Source organism: Sciurus vulgaris (assembly GCF_902686455.1).
Source record: "Sciurus vulgaris genome assembly, chromosome: 3".
NCBI lineage: Eukaryota > Metazoa > Chordata > Mammalia > Rodentia > Sciuridae > Sciurus > Sciurus vulgaris.
In genome coordinates this window covers 19608652-19627973 of record NC_136463.1, presented here as the reverse complement: position 1 = coordinate 19627973, position 19322 = coordinate 19608652, and the positions used below count along the sequence as shown (strand labels likewise).

Sequence of the window (19322 nt, the reverse complement as noted above, 5' to 3'; positions counted from 1 at the left end):
CTAAACCCAGGGGCTTGAACCATAGATCTACATCCCCCTAGTCCTTTTTATTTTTTATTTGACACAGGGTCTCACTAAGTTGCTAAGGCTGCCTTGAACTTGCAGTCCTCCTGCTTCAGCCTCCCGAATTGCTGGGATGATAGGCATATGCCACTACATCCAGGTTCTTTTGAAATGTTTTAATGTGACTGCTAGAGAGCTTTAAATTACATATATGGTTTGTATTGTTTCTACTGGACAGCGCTGCTCTGGAATAGGAACTCGTGATGGCAGAAGATTCCAGAATGTGGAAACTGTTGATGGCTATGGCAGGGCTGGAGAGTATCCCTGGCTGCTTCTCCCTAACAGTTCATCCCCAGAAGGGTCAAATGCCCCCCTCCCTGGAGAGCCACCTGCCCACTCACCAGCAATGAGGGTACTCTGCTGCCGGGCCTGCTCCAGCAGCAGTACATGCTGCAGCAGAGAGGCGTGCCCGTGCGGGCTAGTGTCACCCTCCAGGGCCACGCCCAGCAGGCAGCCAGGGATGGAGGACGTGCTCATGAACTTGCCCGTCAGTGTGCCACCTTGCCGCAGGGACTGAAGGGCCTGCCTCTCGGCCTCCTGCTGCGTCGACAGCTTCGGGGAGGCCTGGCAAGGGGTGCAAGAAGAAGGGAGAGAAGGCAGAGGCTCATACCACCCCCAGTCAACGCAGCCCTCGTCCACCCTCTTCCCACTCTCCAGCTCTAGACAGGTCATCTGAGCTCCCTCAGGGCCTTGGGAATGCAAAAGTCTTGGATGAGAGCATGCAGGACATGCTGGCCCCCCGCCCAGACCAGAGGGAAGATGGGGTATGTGCCCTGTACTTACAGTGAGGTGCGAGTTGGTGACAGTGACTGTGGCCTGCAGCCCTAGGGAGATGTTGGGCAGAGAGGGAGACGTGTAGAGGCTGAACTGGTTGGGGGAGCTGTCCAGAGGGAGGGCCCGGTGCTGGGGGAGCATCTGGGGAGCAGGTGGAGAGACAGGCATGAGAGCGGGCAAGGGGAGACAGTGAAGGAGGGAGCCTGGGGTCAGCCAAGGACCTGAATGGTGCTCCATTCTTCCCACCCTGAGTTCCAACTAGGGATAACTGAGAAATCAGAGCCCTTCATGGGCCTGTGGGACAAAATCTCCCTAAGAGACAACAGTCCAGGAAAGGACTCCACACAGGCACAGAGGTCCCTGCTGGGTACTCTCAGCCAGACTGGAAGGAGCTGCACTCTTCCTTCCAAGGGAAAGAAAGCAGCTCTGTGTCCCCACCCCACCTTCCCCGCCAGCCTCAGTCAGGCCTGTACCTCAGTGGGGATGTTGGGGACTGAGCCAGTAAAGCCATTCTCGGCGATGGTGCTGTGGGAGCTGTTGGGAGAGCTGGGGCCAGAGCCGGGCGCACTGTTACACACAGACGACACTACAGAAGAAGTGGCTGTCACCTGGGCCTGCTCCAAGCCACCCCCACTCCCAGGCCCTCGGAACAGGGACACAAGAGGAGCCCTTACCCCCAGGCCCAGCGCCTGTGATCTCCACTGCTCTCTTCTTAAAGGTGCTAATAACAGTCCCATCTTTTCGTCGGAGGAGGGGACTGCTTCTCCGTTCAGCCACCTTCTGTTTTAGCCTTGAACGCACTTTCAAGTTGGGTTCAGAGGCTGGAGAGAAGGTAGCCAGGGCTCAGATATATTCACACACCTGCAGCCCAGCCCACCAAGGTCAGAGCTGACTCAAAGCAGCAGTCCCAGCCCCTGCACATTCCCACCTCCACCCCAGGAGCCATATTCTGGGAGGCCAGATGAGGTGCTCACATACCTGTTTTGCGGAGGGGGAAGTCATCACGGCTGTCGTAGGGCCCAAGCAAAGGCAGTTTGTAGGAAGGAGGCGTCCCGGGGGGGCCGCTCTGGGGAGGGGAACTCTGGTCCAAAGAAGCATGGTGGGCTCCCCTGGGGATGAGAATAGAAGATCTAAGTTACCACCCACCATTGGACACGCCACCAGGCAATCTATAGTTAGGGAAAGTCCGCTGCACATATGTAGGGACAGGAAATGAATCCTGGGGAGGGAAGTGAAGAGCATCTCATTCCCTGGGAGAGACTGCCAGGCCTGGATACAGGCACAAGGCAGGAATCGCTTGCTATCCCGTAGCCAGGCAGACCCTGAAAAGGACCCCTCTGCCCGCTAATGCCTCCCAGAGTTGTTACCAGCATTTGGGGTGCTGTGGGAGGGAATGGTTGAGGCCGCCTGGTGTGGGCTCCTTTGACTTCGACAAGAGGAATTCCTGGAGCCTTAGTTTCACCTCGGTGCTGGCAATGGCACCTGCAGGATAGGGCACAGGTGACTTGGGTGCCTGTGTGAGGGGCAGGGCAGGAATCCCAGGCAGAGGAATGCCTGCCCACCTGCCCAGCAGGGCCTTACTCTCTTTGCTCTTCTCCTTGTTGCGCAGGATGAGCAGCTGCTGCTCCAACCGCTGCTTCTCCAGCTCTTCCTGCCGCTGCTGCTCCCGTTGCCGCTGCTGCTCCAGCTCCTGTTGCCTCTTGGCTGCCAGCATCTCCTGCTGCTGCTACAGGGCCGCAGAGGTGGGAGTGCTGTGAGCCAGACCCAGGGAAGGTGGCAGCTCTGTGCGGCCCATGCCCGCCTTGCTCACCTTGAGGTGCTTCTGCAGCTGGACCTCATGCTGCCGGGTCAGGTGGTCATGCTGTTTCTGGAACTCTGCAAACAGAAGCTGCTTCTGCAGCTGCTGCTGCTGCTTGAGCGCCAGGAGCTCCTGCTGCAGTTGCTGCTCTCGCAGGGCCGGGTCCACAGGGCCAGCCAGAGCCCCCCTCAGTTCCACAGGGCTGGGGCTGCCTCCACCCCCACCCCCCATGGAGCTGGGCATGGCTCCTGGCAGCACCGGCTTCACCTCCACTGTAGGCACAAGAGATAGGAGTGGTCAGTGGACCCATTCCCAGGTCTCACTAGGCCCTGAAAGACAGGACTGGGGCCCAAGAGACTACCAGGCAGGGCCACTAGACCCAAAAGAATAGAGAAGTCAAATCCTTCTGCCCATGGATTTAGCCTTTCGTCTTCATTAAATGAAGGTCAAGTCATGAACCTCAATTAGAAAATATGCATCAGGACTGGGAGTGTGGCTCAGTGGTAGAGTGCTTGCTTAGTATGTGTGAGGCTCTGGTTTGATCCCCAGCATTACAGGAGTCGGGGGGAGAAATATTTTTTTAAAAATGCATGAGTATGTGCCAGGCACGGTGGAACACGCCTGTAATCCCAGCAGCTTGGGAGACTGAGGCAGGAGGATTGTGAGATCAAAAGCAGCCTCAGCAACCAAGAGGCACTCAGCAACTCAGTGAGACCCTGTCTCTAAATAAAATACAAAATAGGGCTGGGATGTGGCTCAATGGTCAAGTGCCCCTGAGATCAATCCCCAGTACCTACCCCTGCAAAAAAAAATACATGAGCATGAAGCTTGGTAGCTGGCGGATTTTAAGTACTTGACACACAATACTGTCATAGACAGTTAGCACCATTGGGCATTTTACATGAATGACTCATTTAAATTGCATAGTTACCTGACTTAGGTGCTATTATTATATTTCATTTTATAGATAAGGAAATTGAGGCTCAGAGAAGTTTAAGTAACTTGACCAGACACACAGGTGACTCAAGAAGCAGGTTGTGATCTAGGTCCTATACTTTTATTCACTGTCACATCTCTCAGCATCATGCCCCCACCAAAGAGAAACTGAGGCATAGAGGTTGGTTCTAGAACTGCTGTGGCTGACAGTCAGGGATCTGGGTAAACCCAGATCTCTGGAGACCTTCTGGATACCCCCTGCCCTTTTCTTGGTCTTAGCCTAGTTGGGAGCAATGGGGCAGGAAGGGGAGGTATAGGAATGGGGGTGGGACCAGGGAAAGGGGGTGCATAGCTGCACCAAACCAGGGACAGGAGGGGGCTGGGAGTCAGCCTGGCTTCCTTTGCTGGATTATCTCCTTTCAACAGTTTTATTGTAATTACCCTGAAAATGCCGCTATATATAGAGTGAGCCAAACAGCAGCTGTGCTTGGGGGGAGGGGGATGAGAGAATGGGCAGGCAGGGAGGAGGTGGGAGGAGGAGACAGGAAAGGAAAAGGAATCAGACAGGAAGAAGTGTTATGGCAGGCGGGGGGGCTGGAACTGGGGCTGGGGCTGGAAAGAGAGGAAGGGGTCGACCAGGTGGCTCAGACCTAGGGTCCAGCCCCTATGTGGGTAAGGGGCCATGAGGCCTACAGAGTGCAAAAGGTTCCAATGGGCTTATGGGAAAGCTGGGTCTCGACCTCTTGATCCCTGGGCACTGTCCTTGGTCAATGACTGTCACTACTCCCCACCACTGCTCTGTGGTTGCCAGGGCAACTGGGCAAACACCACACCAGCAAGGAGCCCCAAGCCCTGCCCACACCCCACAAAGCCTCCTGACGCCAGCAGGAAGGGGAAGGCAGGATACTGCTGCCTGGGAAGGAGGAAGTGAGAAGGGCAGGGCCAGCCCATCTTGTTTCTTTTCCACTTTTTTCTCCAAAGCAAGCGCTCCCTTTCCTTATTACAGCCCAGGGAGGCCACAAGGGGCTGGGAGACACTCCTAAGGCAAAATGGCCCACTGTAGCCCAGGCAGAGAAGATGGGACAGCAACATCCTGATGGCTGCCAGCAAGCAGGCCCAGGCTGCCACCACCACACCACATAAGAAAGTGAAGGGCATTGGGAAAGGGCTCAATGAGGTCCCCATAGCCTGTCTGTGGGCCTGGATTTCTCCAGAGAAACCAGCACCCAAGGCAGGGCCAAGGCCATGTCACTCTCATGCCTACATATGCCTCTGGGACCCCGTGGAGGCAGGGGTGGGTGGGTGGGAGAAAGTAAAGCCAGAGCAGGACGTCTCTCCATCCACCACCCCTCTCCCCACAGCACTGCTGGGCACATTCCTCTGTGGTTTCCCCGTCAGCCGCACTGACGACTCTGCGGCCACCAAGCCAGAGCCACATCTGCAGGAGTGGCCAGATGTGGCCAAGAGGGTGGAGTTTTACAAACACACACACACACACACACACACACACACACACACACACACACACACGGTCACTCTCCCTCTCAGCCCATGTCCTGCCTCAGCACCAGGAAAAAGGGCCCTTGAAATCTGCAGAGGGCCTTTCTGGAGGTGATCAGGCCTAGTCCACAGTGAAAAGCAGCACTGGCAGCAAGGAGCCAGTGGTCAGCCTCAGCTCTCCCCGCTCCTCTGTGATCAGCAAGGCCCCAGGTTGACTGAGGAGTTATGTGTTCCTAGGCAGAGCTGGGTTGGCCGGTGACACTGATCACTAAGCCAAGAGGTAGACGGGCTTCAACCTGCTGCTCCCGGTAGAACAGGGGCCGCAGGAGCCGGATGCCAGCCTGCCCAACCAGGGAAGGGCAGGGGTCCAAGCACTCCTGGCTCCCAACAGATAACCCTGCCTCAGGTTAGAACTGCAGACAGCAGGGCTGGCTTCGCTTGCAGGAGCCCTGCAGAGAGCACATGGGTTCAGACAAGGGGAATCTCCCACCACCACCACCGAGCTGATCGGTCCAGCACTGCAGCGGGAGCCACAGCCCCACGGGTATGCAGGTGGCGGGCAGCCAGAGGGCTCTGCCACAGTCTTGCTCCTATGGGAGTAGCAAGCACAGGCAACTGGAGAATGTTAATCTGTGGCAGCATGCAGCGCCCCAGGGGGCTGCCAGATAAGCAACTGGCACCATCCAAAATGGAAGGGGCCATGGCTGATGGCTAGAATCAGGAAGTGTGGGGTCTTGGAGCCCCAAGGATACAGTCCCAGGCACAGAACCTAGAACCTGGATGGCCTGGATCCCCTTCAGGATATGTGCCTCTGCCAGCTTGGCATGAGCAGAGTAGGTGGTGGCAGCTGCCATCAAGCCAAGCACCTGTAAGGGGAAGTAGGTGTGTCCTGACAGGAACAGGCCCTCGACTGCCTCCTGGTGGACTAAGGAAGGCTGAGAACCTCGTAAAAGAAAGATTAGGCGGAGGGGTACTGCTCCCTAAGGGGATGGGTTGAGAGCTCTGGCTAGCAAAGGGCTCCTGAAAGACTAGGAAAAGGGTCACGTGGATGGGTGAGGCCCTGGGTCCTTCCTTCACCTCCCAGGCTTCACTCTGACAGAGAGATGCAGAGAACTGAGAGACCAGACAGTCGCCACCACAACAACCTCATGTGGAGGGAAGTGGCAGGGCTCCAGGGGCACCTTGCTTCTGACTCTTCCCAGGGCACTCAGACCCTTCCTCCTCCTGAGAATAAGGAAGGAGCAACACCGTCCTGGCCTCTGGCCTCATGCAAGTTACTCATGCTGCCTTTGTGGAGAAGCCCCAGTCCAAGCAGCAGGGTGGCCAGGTGTTTCAAGTCATGAGTGGCCCTGCAGAAACCAAGCTCTGGCTCAAGAGGGCCAACCTGCCTGCTTCACAAGCACAACTGGACAGCGGTGCCACCTTAGCGATAGTTCTTTCTCATCCAGCTGCCTCTCTCCTTTACCTTAAACCCTTCCTCCCCAACAGGCTCCCAAGCAGGTTCTTCAGCAGCACAAGAGGTAGCCGGGCTCCCCTGGCGGATACGATACAGGTGCTGACGGGGTAACTCTGGGACTACAGCATAGCCTTAGTTTAAAAGAGGGTCCACTCAAAGGGCTACTGCCTCCATGAAGACAAGGAGCTCTGGGCCATGAGGAGCAGGTCTTGGCAGTGCTTTGGGAACCACAGTTCAAAATAAGGAACAGATCTAACTGCCTGAAAGTACAGCAAAGTCTGAGCCTGATCTGAACGCCCAATAAGCTGCGCCCCCACTCTGTGCTCTCTGGGAGATATCAGCAATTCAGAATCCCTATGTCATAAACCCTGGCCAGCAGGAAAAGAGCACCTTTAGCTTCCCCTAGAGAAGCTCTGGAGTGGCACGGTGTGTGGAACCTGCTGCCAAAAACCCTCCAAAAAACCCTCCTCCAGGACCCACCAGTCATAAAGGACTAAGGGAGGAGGGGACCCAGGATAGGGGAGCATTAAGCTGCCTATGACATTCACATAGGACACAAACAAGGCCTGTGCAGGCAATCCCTGGATCTGAGGAGCTGCCTTCCCAAGAGGGGACAGGGTGAAAGGGACCTTTGAGATTACCAACCTGTTTCAAGCCCTTCCTGACACAAGCAAGGAAAACAAGCTTCTGAGGCTGCTGTGGAATGACTCGTGGGCTAGGCAGCAGAAAAACAGGGATCCAAACCCAGGTGGCTAGACTCCTAGCACAGGAAGGAACCCTCCAGCCAACATGAGCTCCAACATGGGGCATCTCTCCAGAGAGCCCAGACTTGGCAGCCCACCCAAGCAGGTAGCATCTTCCACTAGCAACCAGGCCTTCAGGACCTCCCTCACCAGGATGATCAGTAGGCAGCTTCCTTCAATGTCTAATTACCTGGTTCTGTCCTTTGAAGAATGGGGAAGGACTCTTGTCCTTGTCCTGGCTTTGAGGGACTTTGGTAAGAGAGACAGAGAACAGCATTTCACACTTCTTGGCCAATGACCCCTCCCCACCAAGGATGGTTTCCCATGATCTATTTCTGTGCTCTTACGTGACTAGTGAGGCTGATTTAGGCTCAACAGGTTCTACCACAATTCAGACAGTATTTCCACATGTGCAGGCTGGGCATGACTCTCACCTAGCAATTTGCACAACTCGTCAAGCAACACAAGCGAATGCACATCACGTAATGGTTGAGAGCGAGGACTCTGCAGTAAGAGATCTAGAGGGTTCGAGGCAGCGCCTCTTACTAGGGCAAGGTGTTGGCCGCCTCCCCATGCTCCACACAGGCATCTGCAAAATGGCAGCAGAGCACCTATCTCCCAGAGCTGCCAGGCCTGGGAGGATGCCTGCCGAGGAACTTGGTATAGGGCCTGGGAAGAGCTCCGGAGGTGCTGGTCAGGGCTATTATTAATGGCTCCTGACTTTTTGTGTGTCCTGGACCCCTTTGGCAATCTAGCAAAATCTATAAACTACTTCTCAGAATGTTCCTGTGGGCCAGGGATATAGCCCAGTAATAGAGGGCTTACCTGGGATGTGTGAGGCCCTGGTTCAATCCCCAGCACAAAAGGAAGGAAGGAAGGAAGGAAGGAAGAGAAAAAAGTTTCAAAACTGCACCAAAAAAAAAAAAAAAAGAAAAAGAAAAATGCTGAGTTATCTCTCTTTCTCTGTCTTTTTTCTTTCCTTTTTTTTTTATTTATTTATTTATTTTTTTTAACCAGAGATTGAACCCAGGGGAGCTTAACCACAAAGCCACATCCCTTTTTTATATTTTACTTAGAGACAGGGTCTTGCTAAGTTGCTTAGGGCCTTGCTAAGTTGCTGAGGCTGGCTTTGAATTCGAGATCCTCCTGCCTCAGCCTCCCAAGCTGCTGGGATTACAGGCACGCACCACTGAGCCTGTAAAAATACTGAGTTTTAAGGATGCCGGGCTCAAACTCCTCCTGAAGTGAGGCCTTAGCTCTTACTTCAGACTGCTCGAAGGTCACTTTGTGGTTCTTTCCTATCAAAGCCCTGTGTGTGGGCCCCACACAAGCCAGAGCAGCCAGTGACTGGGTGCCAATACTAGAGAGGAATCTCTGGGAGCAGCTTTGCCCCAGCTCCAGCACTTCCAGTCCATGCTACCTGCCTTGCTACCCCCAAGAAGGGTCACTCTGTCTTCTGTGGCTCAGGTCACAATGGTTGGGACCTCCTCTGTGCCTCAAAACATTATCTGACACAAATAAGCACAAGTGTTCATCCCTGCTCTGGGGAGCCCCAGATTCAAGTAACTTGAAATTCTTCCCTTGTCTTAGCTTCACTGTGCCCTCAGGATTATTCCATATTCTCCTGGAGCAAGGACCTGGGAGACCTTAAACCCTTCTTCCTACAAGGCAGAAGCAACATGACACCGACCTCAGAGACCCTCGGAATGTCAGTGTGGGAAAGACCTGGAAGCTCAACAACCCAGCTCCCCTGCCTGACAGAGAAGAAGAGGAAAGTCAGAGAGAGGAGATGCTTGTCCAAGGTCACCTGGAAAGGAGGCAGAATAACCAGCCCTTAAACTTCTGGCTGTCTCTGCCTTCTCCCCCCACTAAAAAATGGAAGGGGAAAACCTAAAGGCTGCTCCCAAATTTTAGTGAGAGAGAGGAGCCAGGCTCTGTCTGTATTAAGGATCCGTAAAAAGAGATGAGAATACTTGGTTGGATCCCAGAGCACCAGAGCTCAGGAGTGCAGGGAAGGAGACAGGGTAGATTTAAGTCCCAGAAATCTGGAGGTAGACTGTGACTCTGAAGGACATTAGCTCTGGGATACAGAGCTCTGGTGGAAGGTACAGGATGTCTCTAACTGGTGAAGATGGAGTTAGTTGATCTTTGGATGCTATCAGGAGAAGCAGCAGACCCAAGCCCTTTCCAGCCATTTCCAGGAAATACTTGGGCACAAAGCTGGAGGCAATTAAAAGGCACACTAACTGTGCAAAGTCTGCAGCTGTTGCTGGGATTGTTCATTCCCCACCTGGGGTTAGGATGGAAGGGGCCCTCAGGCAAGAGATCTGACTCCACTCCCCGTGTACAACCCAACCCTGAATGTCCAGCAAGGCACTCTGCCCACCTGGCCACTTGCCATAATCCCCCACTCCACTGGGGTTTAGACACCTGCTCTCGGCATCTCAAAACATCCTCTTTCTCCAGACTGCCAGGCTGCTGGGAATTGGATTCGCCTGCAACCACAGCAAAAGCCACCCTCTCTCCATATAGGCCCTTCTCCCAGGAACTCTAAGGCTCAAGGGGGCCTTCCATGGATACTGGTGACACCCATTGGCAGACTGCTGGGCCCATGGTCCCTGTCCTCACTGCCCTTACTCCAAGAATGGTCTGAACCTATCTCAATATCACCTGAGATAAGGGCTTAAAATGTTAGTTGCTGGCTGCCTGCAGCCTCCAACCTGGAATAATTTGAATAATTCCTTTGGTAACTGCCATAAGAATGAGAGTTTGAGAGCCACTATCTCAGTGTCCCCCGACCACCTGCACTCATTTCTGCTGCCAATCTGACAGCTGTTACAGCTGCATGTGGACACAGTTAATCTGATTTCCTGTCTGGCAGCTCTGTAATGGGGAAGGGACAGCTGAGGGTCTCAACAAGAGAGGATGAGGCAGGAGGGAATCGGTGGTGGGGGGCTGGTCTCTAATAGAAGGTAGGTTCTGTTCCTGAGTCCTCTTCTCCCTTTAGGCCAAAATCCATGCAGGGAGAGAGAGAATCGACCAAGTGCAGCTCCCCAAGGTCAGAAGCGGCTTTATTCTCAAACCCAGATGGGTGGTGCATGCCTGTAATCTCAGTGGCTGGGGAGGCTGAGGCAGGAGGATCATGGGTTCAAAGCCAGCCTCAGCAACTCAGCAAGGCCCTAAGCAACTTAGTGAGACCCTGTCTCAAAATAAAAATAAAAAGGAATGGGGATGTGGCTTAGTGGTTAAGTGCGACTGGGTTCAATCCCTAGTACAATAAAGTAAAAAATAAAATAGAGATGGTCTCTATTCTCCAAGAGCACAAACTTTGGAGGCACACAGGCCCACCCCATAAGGTTGTATAAATTGTGTACTGTACATAGGCACTCAAATGAAGAGACAAATTGTAGCAGAAATGCAGTCCTTGCTCCAATTGTTAAGCCACATACACTAGCACGAGGGTGCATTCACCCAGAAGGCCCACCTTTTCTAAATGTGCACAAAAGCTTTTGTGTGGATTAACTTCACAGAGACTAAAGTTCAAATCCCAGCTCCAATTTACTGTGACCGTGGGCAAGTTCCTTAACCTCTCTGATCATTCTCAGTTGTAAAATATGGTTATTAATACCTTTCCAAAGAGATGAGGTAAGGAAAGTCCCTAATACCCTGTCACCTAGTATATTATTCTAGTTCCCTTCCCACCCAAATCTTGCTCTTCCTACCTTCCCGGCATCCCTACACCTATACACCCACACACACAGTCATGCTTGGAATGGTCTGAGAGCATGAATAAGAATATCCAGGGAAAGTCCCAGTGCCAAACCTGAACCCTATGGCACTTCCCAACATCCCGAGCATTCCTTCCTGGCACTAGCAGATTCATGCCCTCCAGGATTGGGGAGAGGAAACCCTTCTTCCATGCCTTCTTAAAATGTCCTGCACATTGCCCAGTATCAGCTCTACCCAGTACTGGAAAGAAGGGAATCCAGGGACCTCAGAAGGGAGGCAGGGAATTCCCTAGCTCTGTGTTTCTGGGAATCCCATAATTGAGTTCAAACTCCAGTCTCCCCAAGCCAAGACCAGGACTGGGGAGCCCAAAGAGCACTAGGCTGTGGCAGGGTAGTCATACACAGACCCCCATCCATTAAGGGAACCTCCAGTTGTCACCAGTGCAAGCTAAAACTTGTTCCCCTTCTCAAGCAAGAATAGTAGAGGGCTGGGGAGATAGCTCAATTGGTAGAGTGCTTGCCTTGCAAGCACAAGGCCCTGGGTTCAATCCCCAGCACTGCAAAATAAAAAAAAAAAAAAAAAGAAAAAGAAAAAGAAAAGAAAAAAAATAGCAGAGAATGCCCCGTCTCTCATGGGCTGAGGTTCTGGCTCACCCACTGAGGTGGCCTGCTGTAGCTGTCTCTCACACAGAGGTCCAAACTCCAGAACAGAACCCAGGAACCCTGCCAGCAGTCCTGGACTCCACCCCCCTCACACAGCATTCATTCATTCAGGTGCCAGGTACTGTGTGGTAGGTGCTGGGCACTGGCAGTTAACGAGACAATCCAGAGAGCAAAGGTTACCCCTAAAATAGAGTTCCCTGCAGGTGGCAGGGAGGCACCACCCTGGAAGGCTCCTTTCTCCAATCCCTTGGGATGGGGAGGCCTGGGTGACAAACACCATCCAAGAAGGCATCCCTGGACACCTGCCTTTTTAGCCACAGGTTTTTGCATCCTGTCTGGAGACTGATGGAGAGAAGGGGGAGGGGAATAGGGACAGGAGGGAAACACAAGGCTGCCTAGGCCCTCATGGTGTGTTTATCTGGGGTGGACTTTTTTTTAACCCAAAGGTTAAAGTGTTTCTATTTGAAACATCTATTTACATTCCAGAGTCCAAAAAAAAAAAAAAAAAAAAAACACAGCCAAGCTCCAGGCCTATATCTGTCCCCAGCCGCGTCACAGACACAGCATCAGAGTTGCTCAGGGGGAACATTCTTACATTCTTAGCCCTCTCCCTGAGCCCGAGCCGCTGGAGTGACTCACACCTTCCTCCTGCCAGCATGGATCGAGCTGTAGCTCAGAAGGCCAGGCAGTGAAGGGAAGACAGGGGTCTTGAGAAAGGGGTCAGCTGGGGTCTGTCCAGGGCAGGTAGGCCTGGAGAACACATCTGCAAGGTTTCAGGGATCTAACTTTAAAGGGAGTGAGTGAACAAGCTGAGGAAACTTTGGGCCAACTGCTGGCTGCTACTGGTAGGAAGGGAAGGTAGGGCCAGCACAGGAAGGTGGACAGATGGCAAACAGGCAGTTACCCCCAGTCCTTTGTGTTGCAGGAGACCACTTGAGTCCCAGAGGCTGGGGCTGGGAGAAGTCAGGGAGGGTCTTTAGCTGGAGCTTTAGAGGTTCCATTAGACTAGGACCCTGAACCAGTCCTCTATGTTTTTAATCCCATCCCAGGGGTCTTGGTGGGTGGGTACCCTGCAGGACTGGCACAGTATTATGCCCCATCCCAGAGGTCCCTGCAGGGCTAGCCCCAGGCTCATGCCTCCATTAAGAGGTCTGTGTGGACACTCTCTGTAGGACTGGTCTCCAGAGCTATGCCCCTTTACTAGGACACTGCATTGGGCATCCCTGTCCAGGCAGATGGCAAATCATATTCCAAGGCTTTCTCAAAACTTCCCAAAACATTCATCTTCTGACATACGCCAGTTCCATTACAACCTCATCCCTGGGCAGGTCAGTGCCAAATCACAGGTGCTCTCACCTTCTAATCCAAACCTTGGGATTCACACCCACATATCCAGAGACAAGTACTCCCCACCACACACACACACACACTCTCTCTCTCTCTCTCTCTCTTTCTCATGAGTGCCAAGCCACTGCCAGGAGGGGCCAAGTGGGCATGGGTCCAGCAGGCCCCTCCCTAGAGGAAGCATCTTGTGGTGCCGGCTTGGTGGGAAGGCTGTGCCAGAAGGGCCTGATGCTGCCAACAGGTCCCTGGGAGTGAGGGAAGGAGTGGCACAGCTCTGGGGAACCCCACCCCCAGCCAAGAGCCAAAAAAGTTCCTGCTGAGAAGGTGGCAGAATTAAGGGTCCTCAAGCCCACCTGACCCAAAGTAACACCTCTCCATTCTCAGGAGGTGGGAGTAAACCAACCTGGGAAGAGGAGAGCTAAGGGGGAGCTAGAAGCTAAGGCAGCAAGCTCCCCGGTCTCTTCCTAATCTACCACAAATGCAGCAGCCTCCTCACCAAGCATCCAGAGGAGACTTCTAATTGGGGATTTCGCAAAGTCTTTGTACCTGAACTTCCACCCCAAAGACCAAACCAGAGGAGCTGGAGTACTTTCATGCTTGTGGATACCACAGATGAGATTCTCTCCTTGCCCAAACCAGGGATCAGGCAGCCTGGAGACAGGTCACTGACCCACTTCTTCTCCTCTGACCACGGTGCCAACTAGGCCAGGATCCTAGAGCAAGCCCCAGCCCCCAGCAGCTGAGACGAACCCTGCCAGAGGCAAAAGGGATGGAAGGGATGCAGCAGAGTGCAGCTGGGAGGCACAGTGGAAGTACAGTTCTGGGCAAGGAGGGCAGGGGCATTGGCAGGGAGGTCATTCCTGGGAGCACAATCTCATGGATGCTCAGCAGAGCCCTCAAGAAAGACCAAAGCAGGAAAATCTGGGCAGGACTTGGAGTGGGATGCTCAGCCCAGACACAAGGATGCCCAACAGCAGAGGGCAGGTGGGGACACAGAGGCACTTACCTGCCACAGGTATGCTGTGCAGAGGAGTCCGCGGCAGGATTTCCAAGGATGGTTCCCGGCCTGACATGCCATCTGCTGAGAAACAGGACTCTGTCTCATAGATGGTCTGCAGCATCTCCACCAGCCCCTGCGCCTTGGGCACCAGCAGCATGCCCAGGAGTGGCCGCCTGAGGCGGGAGCCAACCAGGGGAAGGTGGTTGGAATGGACTGGCTGTTCAGGGACTCCCTCAGGCCACTGTCACCGGGCTCCCCAAGGCAGGGAGGTGCCTCATCCGGCCTGGGCACTCCTGATGATAGCGGGAGCCTGGAGGCCCAGGGAGTTGCAAGCCTGCTCTTTTACAGGAGCATCGACCACTGGTCTGTCCTCAGGAGTTGGGTATGGCTGAGTGCTCGGGGACAGGAAGGGTAGCTCGGTAGGCAGGCGGGCTCTCTGTGTTCCCTCCCAGCCCAGGGTGACAGCTCTGGGCCCGGCTCCCTGCTCCTCCTTCCCGAATGAGCCGCCGGCAGCTGGCAGGAGACTGAAATAGCAGTTGGGGGAGGGCCCTGTCTATAAATAGGTGGAGCATGCTCAGGGAGCCGCCGGCCGGCTGCCAGGAGCCCGGGCCTGGCGGAGGCCCCATGGGGGGAGGCGCGTTCCACCCCAGGAGGAAGCGCCAGGCGAGGGGGAGGGGGACAGAAGAGGGCCTGCACTCAGGGCCAAGGCCACAGAGCTGGGTGGCCAGAGGCTGGGCTGGGGAAGAAGGCAGGCGGGGGTACCCATGCGTCTGAGAGCCACTCTGGCTACTGCTTATTGGCAAGCAAGGGAAAGACCAAGAAGCCAGGTTCAATCCTCTATCTTCTCCTTTGCTATCTAGAGCAGGTAAAGGGTTGGGAAAAGGGTGACAGACATGGCCACCTGGCCTACACTTGCACCTTCCCTGGAGTCCTAATAACCCCCTGGGGGTCTGTTTAACTTCTGCTCTCCTGCAGAGCTGGGAGGTACCCTCTCCACCCCCTTACCAGCAGGGAGGCCCCTAAACAGCAATTAAGGGGCAGTCCCCTCCCACCCATCCTGGAGTGTCACCTCCAAAGGCTGCTCAGCTTCTTTACAGGAGGCAGGGATGCTATTTCTGCGCAAGCCTTGCCCCAGCCCAGGCAGGGGACCGGGCAGCACCTGCCCATTCTCGGCACAGGCAGCTCTTCCCTGGGAGTGTGCCAGGTGTATTGCTAACAGCATAACACATCACCCCATTTACTCTGCATGATGACCTCAGGAGAGGGGTGCAGATGGGGAAACTGAGACATGGAGCGATTAAAGTCACTTGCCCTCCGTCATACAGATGCTCATGTGGTAGGGCTGAGAGGTCTGAGGCTCAAGCCTGAGATCTAATCACCACATTGCACTGCTCTCAGCGTAAGCAAGGGCAGGAAGTTGCCCCAGGGTTTCTATCAGTAAGTACCACCCACCCCAGCCCCCAAGTAGGATCAGAATGGAGGTTGGAACCTCTCTGGGAAGGGTCATTAGGCTGCCAGTATCCAGGCTGGCAGAGCGGGTCCTGCTCTTTAAGCCCCACTGGGACATGGGGCCAGTGCACCATGAGGACTGGTGCCACCTGCCTCCGTTCCCCACCACTGGCCTGCTCCTTCTCCCCAGGTTGTGCCTCCCACTGGTACAGAGATCCCACTTGGCCCCCTGACCTCACTGGAGCCTTTTAATAGCCTGGTTATTCCTGGGTCTATATCCCCCTCCCCCTTCGTGATGTCACAGTTGCTATTTTGGAGGCCCCTCCTGGTCCCTCCTTGCCCCCCCCCCCCAACTCCAGGCACGGAGCCAGGGACACCTGTCCTCTCTCTGGACTGGATGACCTCACCCTCCTGTAGGGAGCCTGAGAGAGAGGCTGGCCAACCAAGGACATGGTGGCTGTGACTCCTGGAGACCGGCTTTCCAGCCAGCTTCTGCCAGTCAGGGACAGCAGAAGGTCCTCCTCTCTCAGGTGAGGGAACACACCAATAGGGGAGGTGGCAGAGGCAGGCTTTCCCAGGCCCTTGACAGGTGAGATGAACATATTGCTGAAGAGTGACCAGGAACCAAACAAGGGTCTGGGGTCACAGCTTCTCAGCTGGAAAAGGTAATGGAGCAAGGCCCTACAAAGAGCAGGTGCTGGTGCACATCTCGGGATAGGAACCTTACCATTCCCTACCCCATCCTCATCCTGGACAATTAGACCCTTTTAAGAAGAACAGAAGGGTGGGCCAAGGTCCCTATGAGTGGGGTGATGGGTAGCAGACACAAGGGAGCCCAGAAAGCCGGGGGCAGCAGCCCCTCCCAGCCCAGGACTCCACCCACACACGCTAAGAGCAACCAGAAGGGCTGGCTGGCCCTGTCCTGGCTTTCTCTCCCTGCCCCAGGCACAGGAGAGTGTGGCAGGAGAGCCCTGCTCTGGAGAAGAGGAAGTCACCAGCTATAATGACTCAAAGCAGGGCTCCCAGTGCAATCAGACACCTATGAAAGGAGGACTCCCTGAATAGGAACGACAGGAACAACCAGGACATGGGCACTCAGTGGCAGCCAGCTCCCAGTAACATACAGCTTCCAAGAAGTAGGAAGCAAAGTGTCAGACTCAGCCAGAGAATCTTCAATGCGATTCCCAGAATCCTCCAGGGGATAAGAAGGAAGGTCTGGGGGAAGGGTGACAAATGTCTTTTTTTCTTCTGAGATTCAGGTAGTGCAATAAGGTCTTCTTAATGCCTCACCTCAATCCTTCCTGCTACAGCCCCTGCCTTGTGGTTCATTTCTCTTCTCCATCCCTGTCCATCCAGTGTTCCCACATACCATCCCACAAACCTTAGGGAGCACACACTAAGGATAGGGTCCAAGAGCCCCATACAGAGTCAGCACCACTCTCCCCAGTCAGTGGTGACTCCACCCCCTCCCTCTGGGGTTGCATTGTGGTCTACTCGCCCTCTGAAGCTGGAGAAGAGGGAAAAGTCCAATGCTGGCTCCCTAAGCTCTTCCCAGCTCCCATTTAATGGGGTCCAAAAGGTTAGCAGGAGATTCCGACTGATAGGAAGAGAAGTCTTGCTTTGTGCAGTCAAAAAGCCCAGGGTTGCTGGCAAGGTGGCGCATGCCTATGATCCCAGCGGCTCAAGAGACTAAGGCAAGAGGATCACAAGTTCAAGGCCAGCCTCAGCAACTTAGCAAGGCCCTAAGCAAGTTAATGAGACCCTGTCTCAAAAAAGGGGGTGGGGATGCTGGAGACTAAACTAGTGGTAAAGTGCCCCTGGTTCAGTTCCCAGTACGAAAAAAAAAAAAGGTCAAAGGCTGGCTCAGGATCACCCCAAATTATGAGATGCCAGGGGCCCTAGCACCCTGGGACCCTGGAGACACTGGGCCTGCCTATCTTCCAGTTCTTCCCTGCCCTTTGAGCATGGCCTGGGAGCTGCCCTGTGCCAGGTCCAAGCTATGTGCTAGCTGAGACCTCTCGTGTAAAACGAACTGCAGGAAAAATATGGACGTCTTCTTTGGCATCTTCCACTTCCCCTCCCAGTTAACACTGCCTCCTCTGGTCATCCTATCCTAAGCCTTCAATCCCTCTGGAATGATGGAGCGGGGCAGAGGAAGGGTGAACAGATCCCAGTCTGGAGTGAGCACAGAGTGTGCCATGTAGGGAGAACAGAGGCCAGGAGTCCATTTCCCAGACCCCTACCCTACACCAGCACTGACCCACTTTCTCTTCCTCAGGGCTGGCTGGCTGCCTGCCTTCCAGGGGCTCAGAGGCAGAGCCTGGGGCTGGGAGACAGGACGCCTTGGTTCCTGGCTCCACCCCATACCCATGCCCCAGTTTCTCTGGTCACCCAGAAGGGAAGGGGTAACTGCCTCCCCCTCCTGGGAAAGGGAAGGAGAGAAAGTGTGGAGGGTTCTGGGAGTTGCTGGGCAGACAGGTGTTGTCATGAAGTTTGTCTCCCTCCCTGGAGACACTGGGGATAAGGAACCTGGCCATCTCCTCCAGGCCCCGACCCCATCCAGACTGGCTTGCATGGAAGGCCACACTCTTGCCCTCTCTGAGCAATGGCACAGAGGAGAGGATATGACTGGAGCAGGCCAGGCCTGAATGAAGACAGAGGCTAGGGAATGGTCTCCTCAGGGAAGTAGGCAGTCCCGTCAATGGCCTTTGCCCAGACTCCCAAGACTGCCAAAGAGGGAGGTAGATAAGGTCACACACTGGCATGCGGCCCAGTCCAGAGGTAGGTGGATAAGTTCCCACTCCTGAGGGGTGGTGGGTCCAGAAGCTCAGTGTCCATCTGCCACCCCTTACCAGGAACTCTCTTACACTAACTTGCTTGCTGTGAGGGCAGGGACAGACCATCTCATATTCTCTTGTTCCCCTACAGGCTGAGTTTATTGGTGATACTCAGCAAGGATCTGCCAGACCAAAAGTCCCTATGCTGAGAGACACAGAAGAAACAGAAAATACCCTGCCCTTCCCCAGCCCTGCTGATCTGTGCCCTAGGGAAAGAGGAGAGATTAGGCAGGGATGGGTGCTCAGGGGCTGTGGCACCCCATCACTGGGGACTAGCCATTCTCATCGTTCCCACCTCTGTCCCCCACCCTGTGGCCCCAAACTTTTTCCTTCTTGGGGCTCTCTCCAAGGTGTCCACAGGGAAGTGGACAACTGCAATCTCGGGCTACAATTTGTGGTTTCATTGTACTTCTGTAGAGTCCCAAAGCACATGATTTTCAAGCTTCTGCCAGGCACTGGGCATGCAGAGCCCTGGCCCAGATGCTAGCTGAGGTTGAGGGAATAGCAGATGCTAAACCCCTCAAAGAAGAGCTGTGTGGAGGCTGGCTGTCATCCCAGCAGCTGACCCCAGAACCACTGGGAAGGGCCTCAGGAGGACGCCCCCAAGCAGAGACCCCAGTTTTGAAGCCTCTCGACAGGCTTCAAAATGGGAATGAGGTTCCCAATCTGGGGCTCCCTCCTTCTCTCCCAGACACACAGAAGACAGCATCTCCCCCTACTGGGGGGAGCTGGAAAGCCATCCAGGAGGCACAGCTAATGCCACAGGACCCACTCAGAAGCCCATCCTGCCTAGATCCTGGAGCTGATGAGACACCTCCAGCTACCCCATGCTCCTACCAGCTCTGGCAGAAGTGGCTGCAAAGGGAACCTGAACCACCAGCATCTGGAAAGGTGACCCAACAACTTCTTCTATCCTGGATGGATTATCCAACCCTTCACTGCCAGAGAGTGAAGCCCTACAGCTAGGAAATATCCTTCACAAGCCATTACTAGATGCCTCCGAGCAGCCTCTGTGCTGTTGGCCAAAGGTT

General features: G+C 54.5%; 1 protein-coding gene across 2 annotated transcripts in view; it reads right to left on the bottom strand.

Annotated features, from left to right (window-relative positions):
- The window catches only part of HDAC5 (histone deacetylase 5), a 35022-nt gene that overhangs the window by 8621 nt on the left and 7079 nt on the right, over nucleotides 1–19322 (bottom strand). The window contains exons 3-11 of one of the 2 annotated variants that reach the window (XM_079133469.1): nucleotides 14012–14086; nucleotides 2648–2907; nucleotides 2419–2563; nucleotides 2205–2319; nucleotides 1816–1946; nucleotides 1512–1658; nucleotides 1311–1423; nucleotides 847–978; nucleotides 405–627 (exon numbers count right to left, since the gene is read on the bottom strand). In XM_079133469.1, coding sequence (XP_078989595.1) covers nucleotides 405–627; nucleotides 847–978; nucleotides 1311–1423; nucleotides 1512–1658; nucleotides 1816–1946; nucleotides 2205–2319; nucleotides 2419–2563; nucleotides 2648–2907; nucleotides 14012–14086 — 1341 coding nt within the window. Of the gene's footprint in view, nucleotides 1–404; nucleotides 628–846; nucleotides 979–1310; nucleotides 1424–1511; nucleotides 1659–1815; nucleotides 1947–2204; nucleotides 2320–2418; nucleotides 2564–2647; nucleotides 2908–14011; nucleotides 14531–19322 lie in introns of those variants that run through there. The other variant, XM_079133468.1, reaches the window with a different exon arrangement.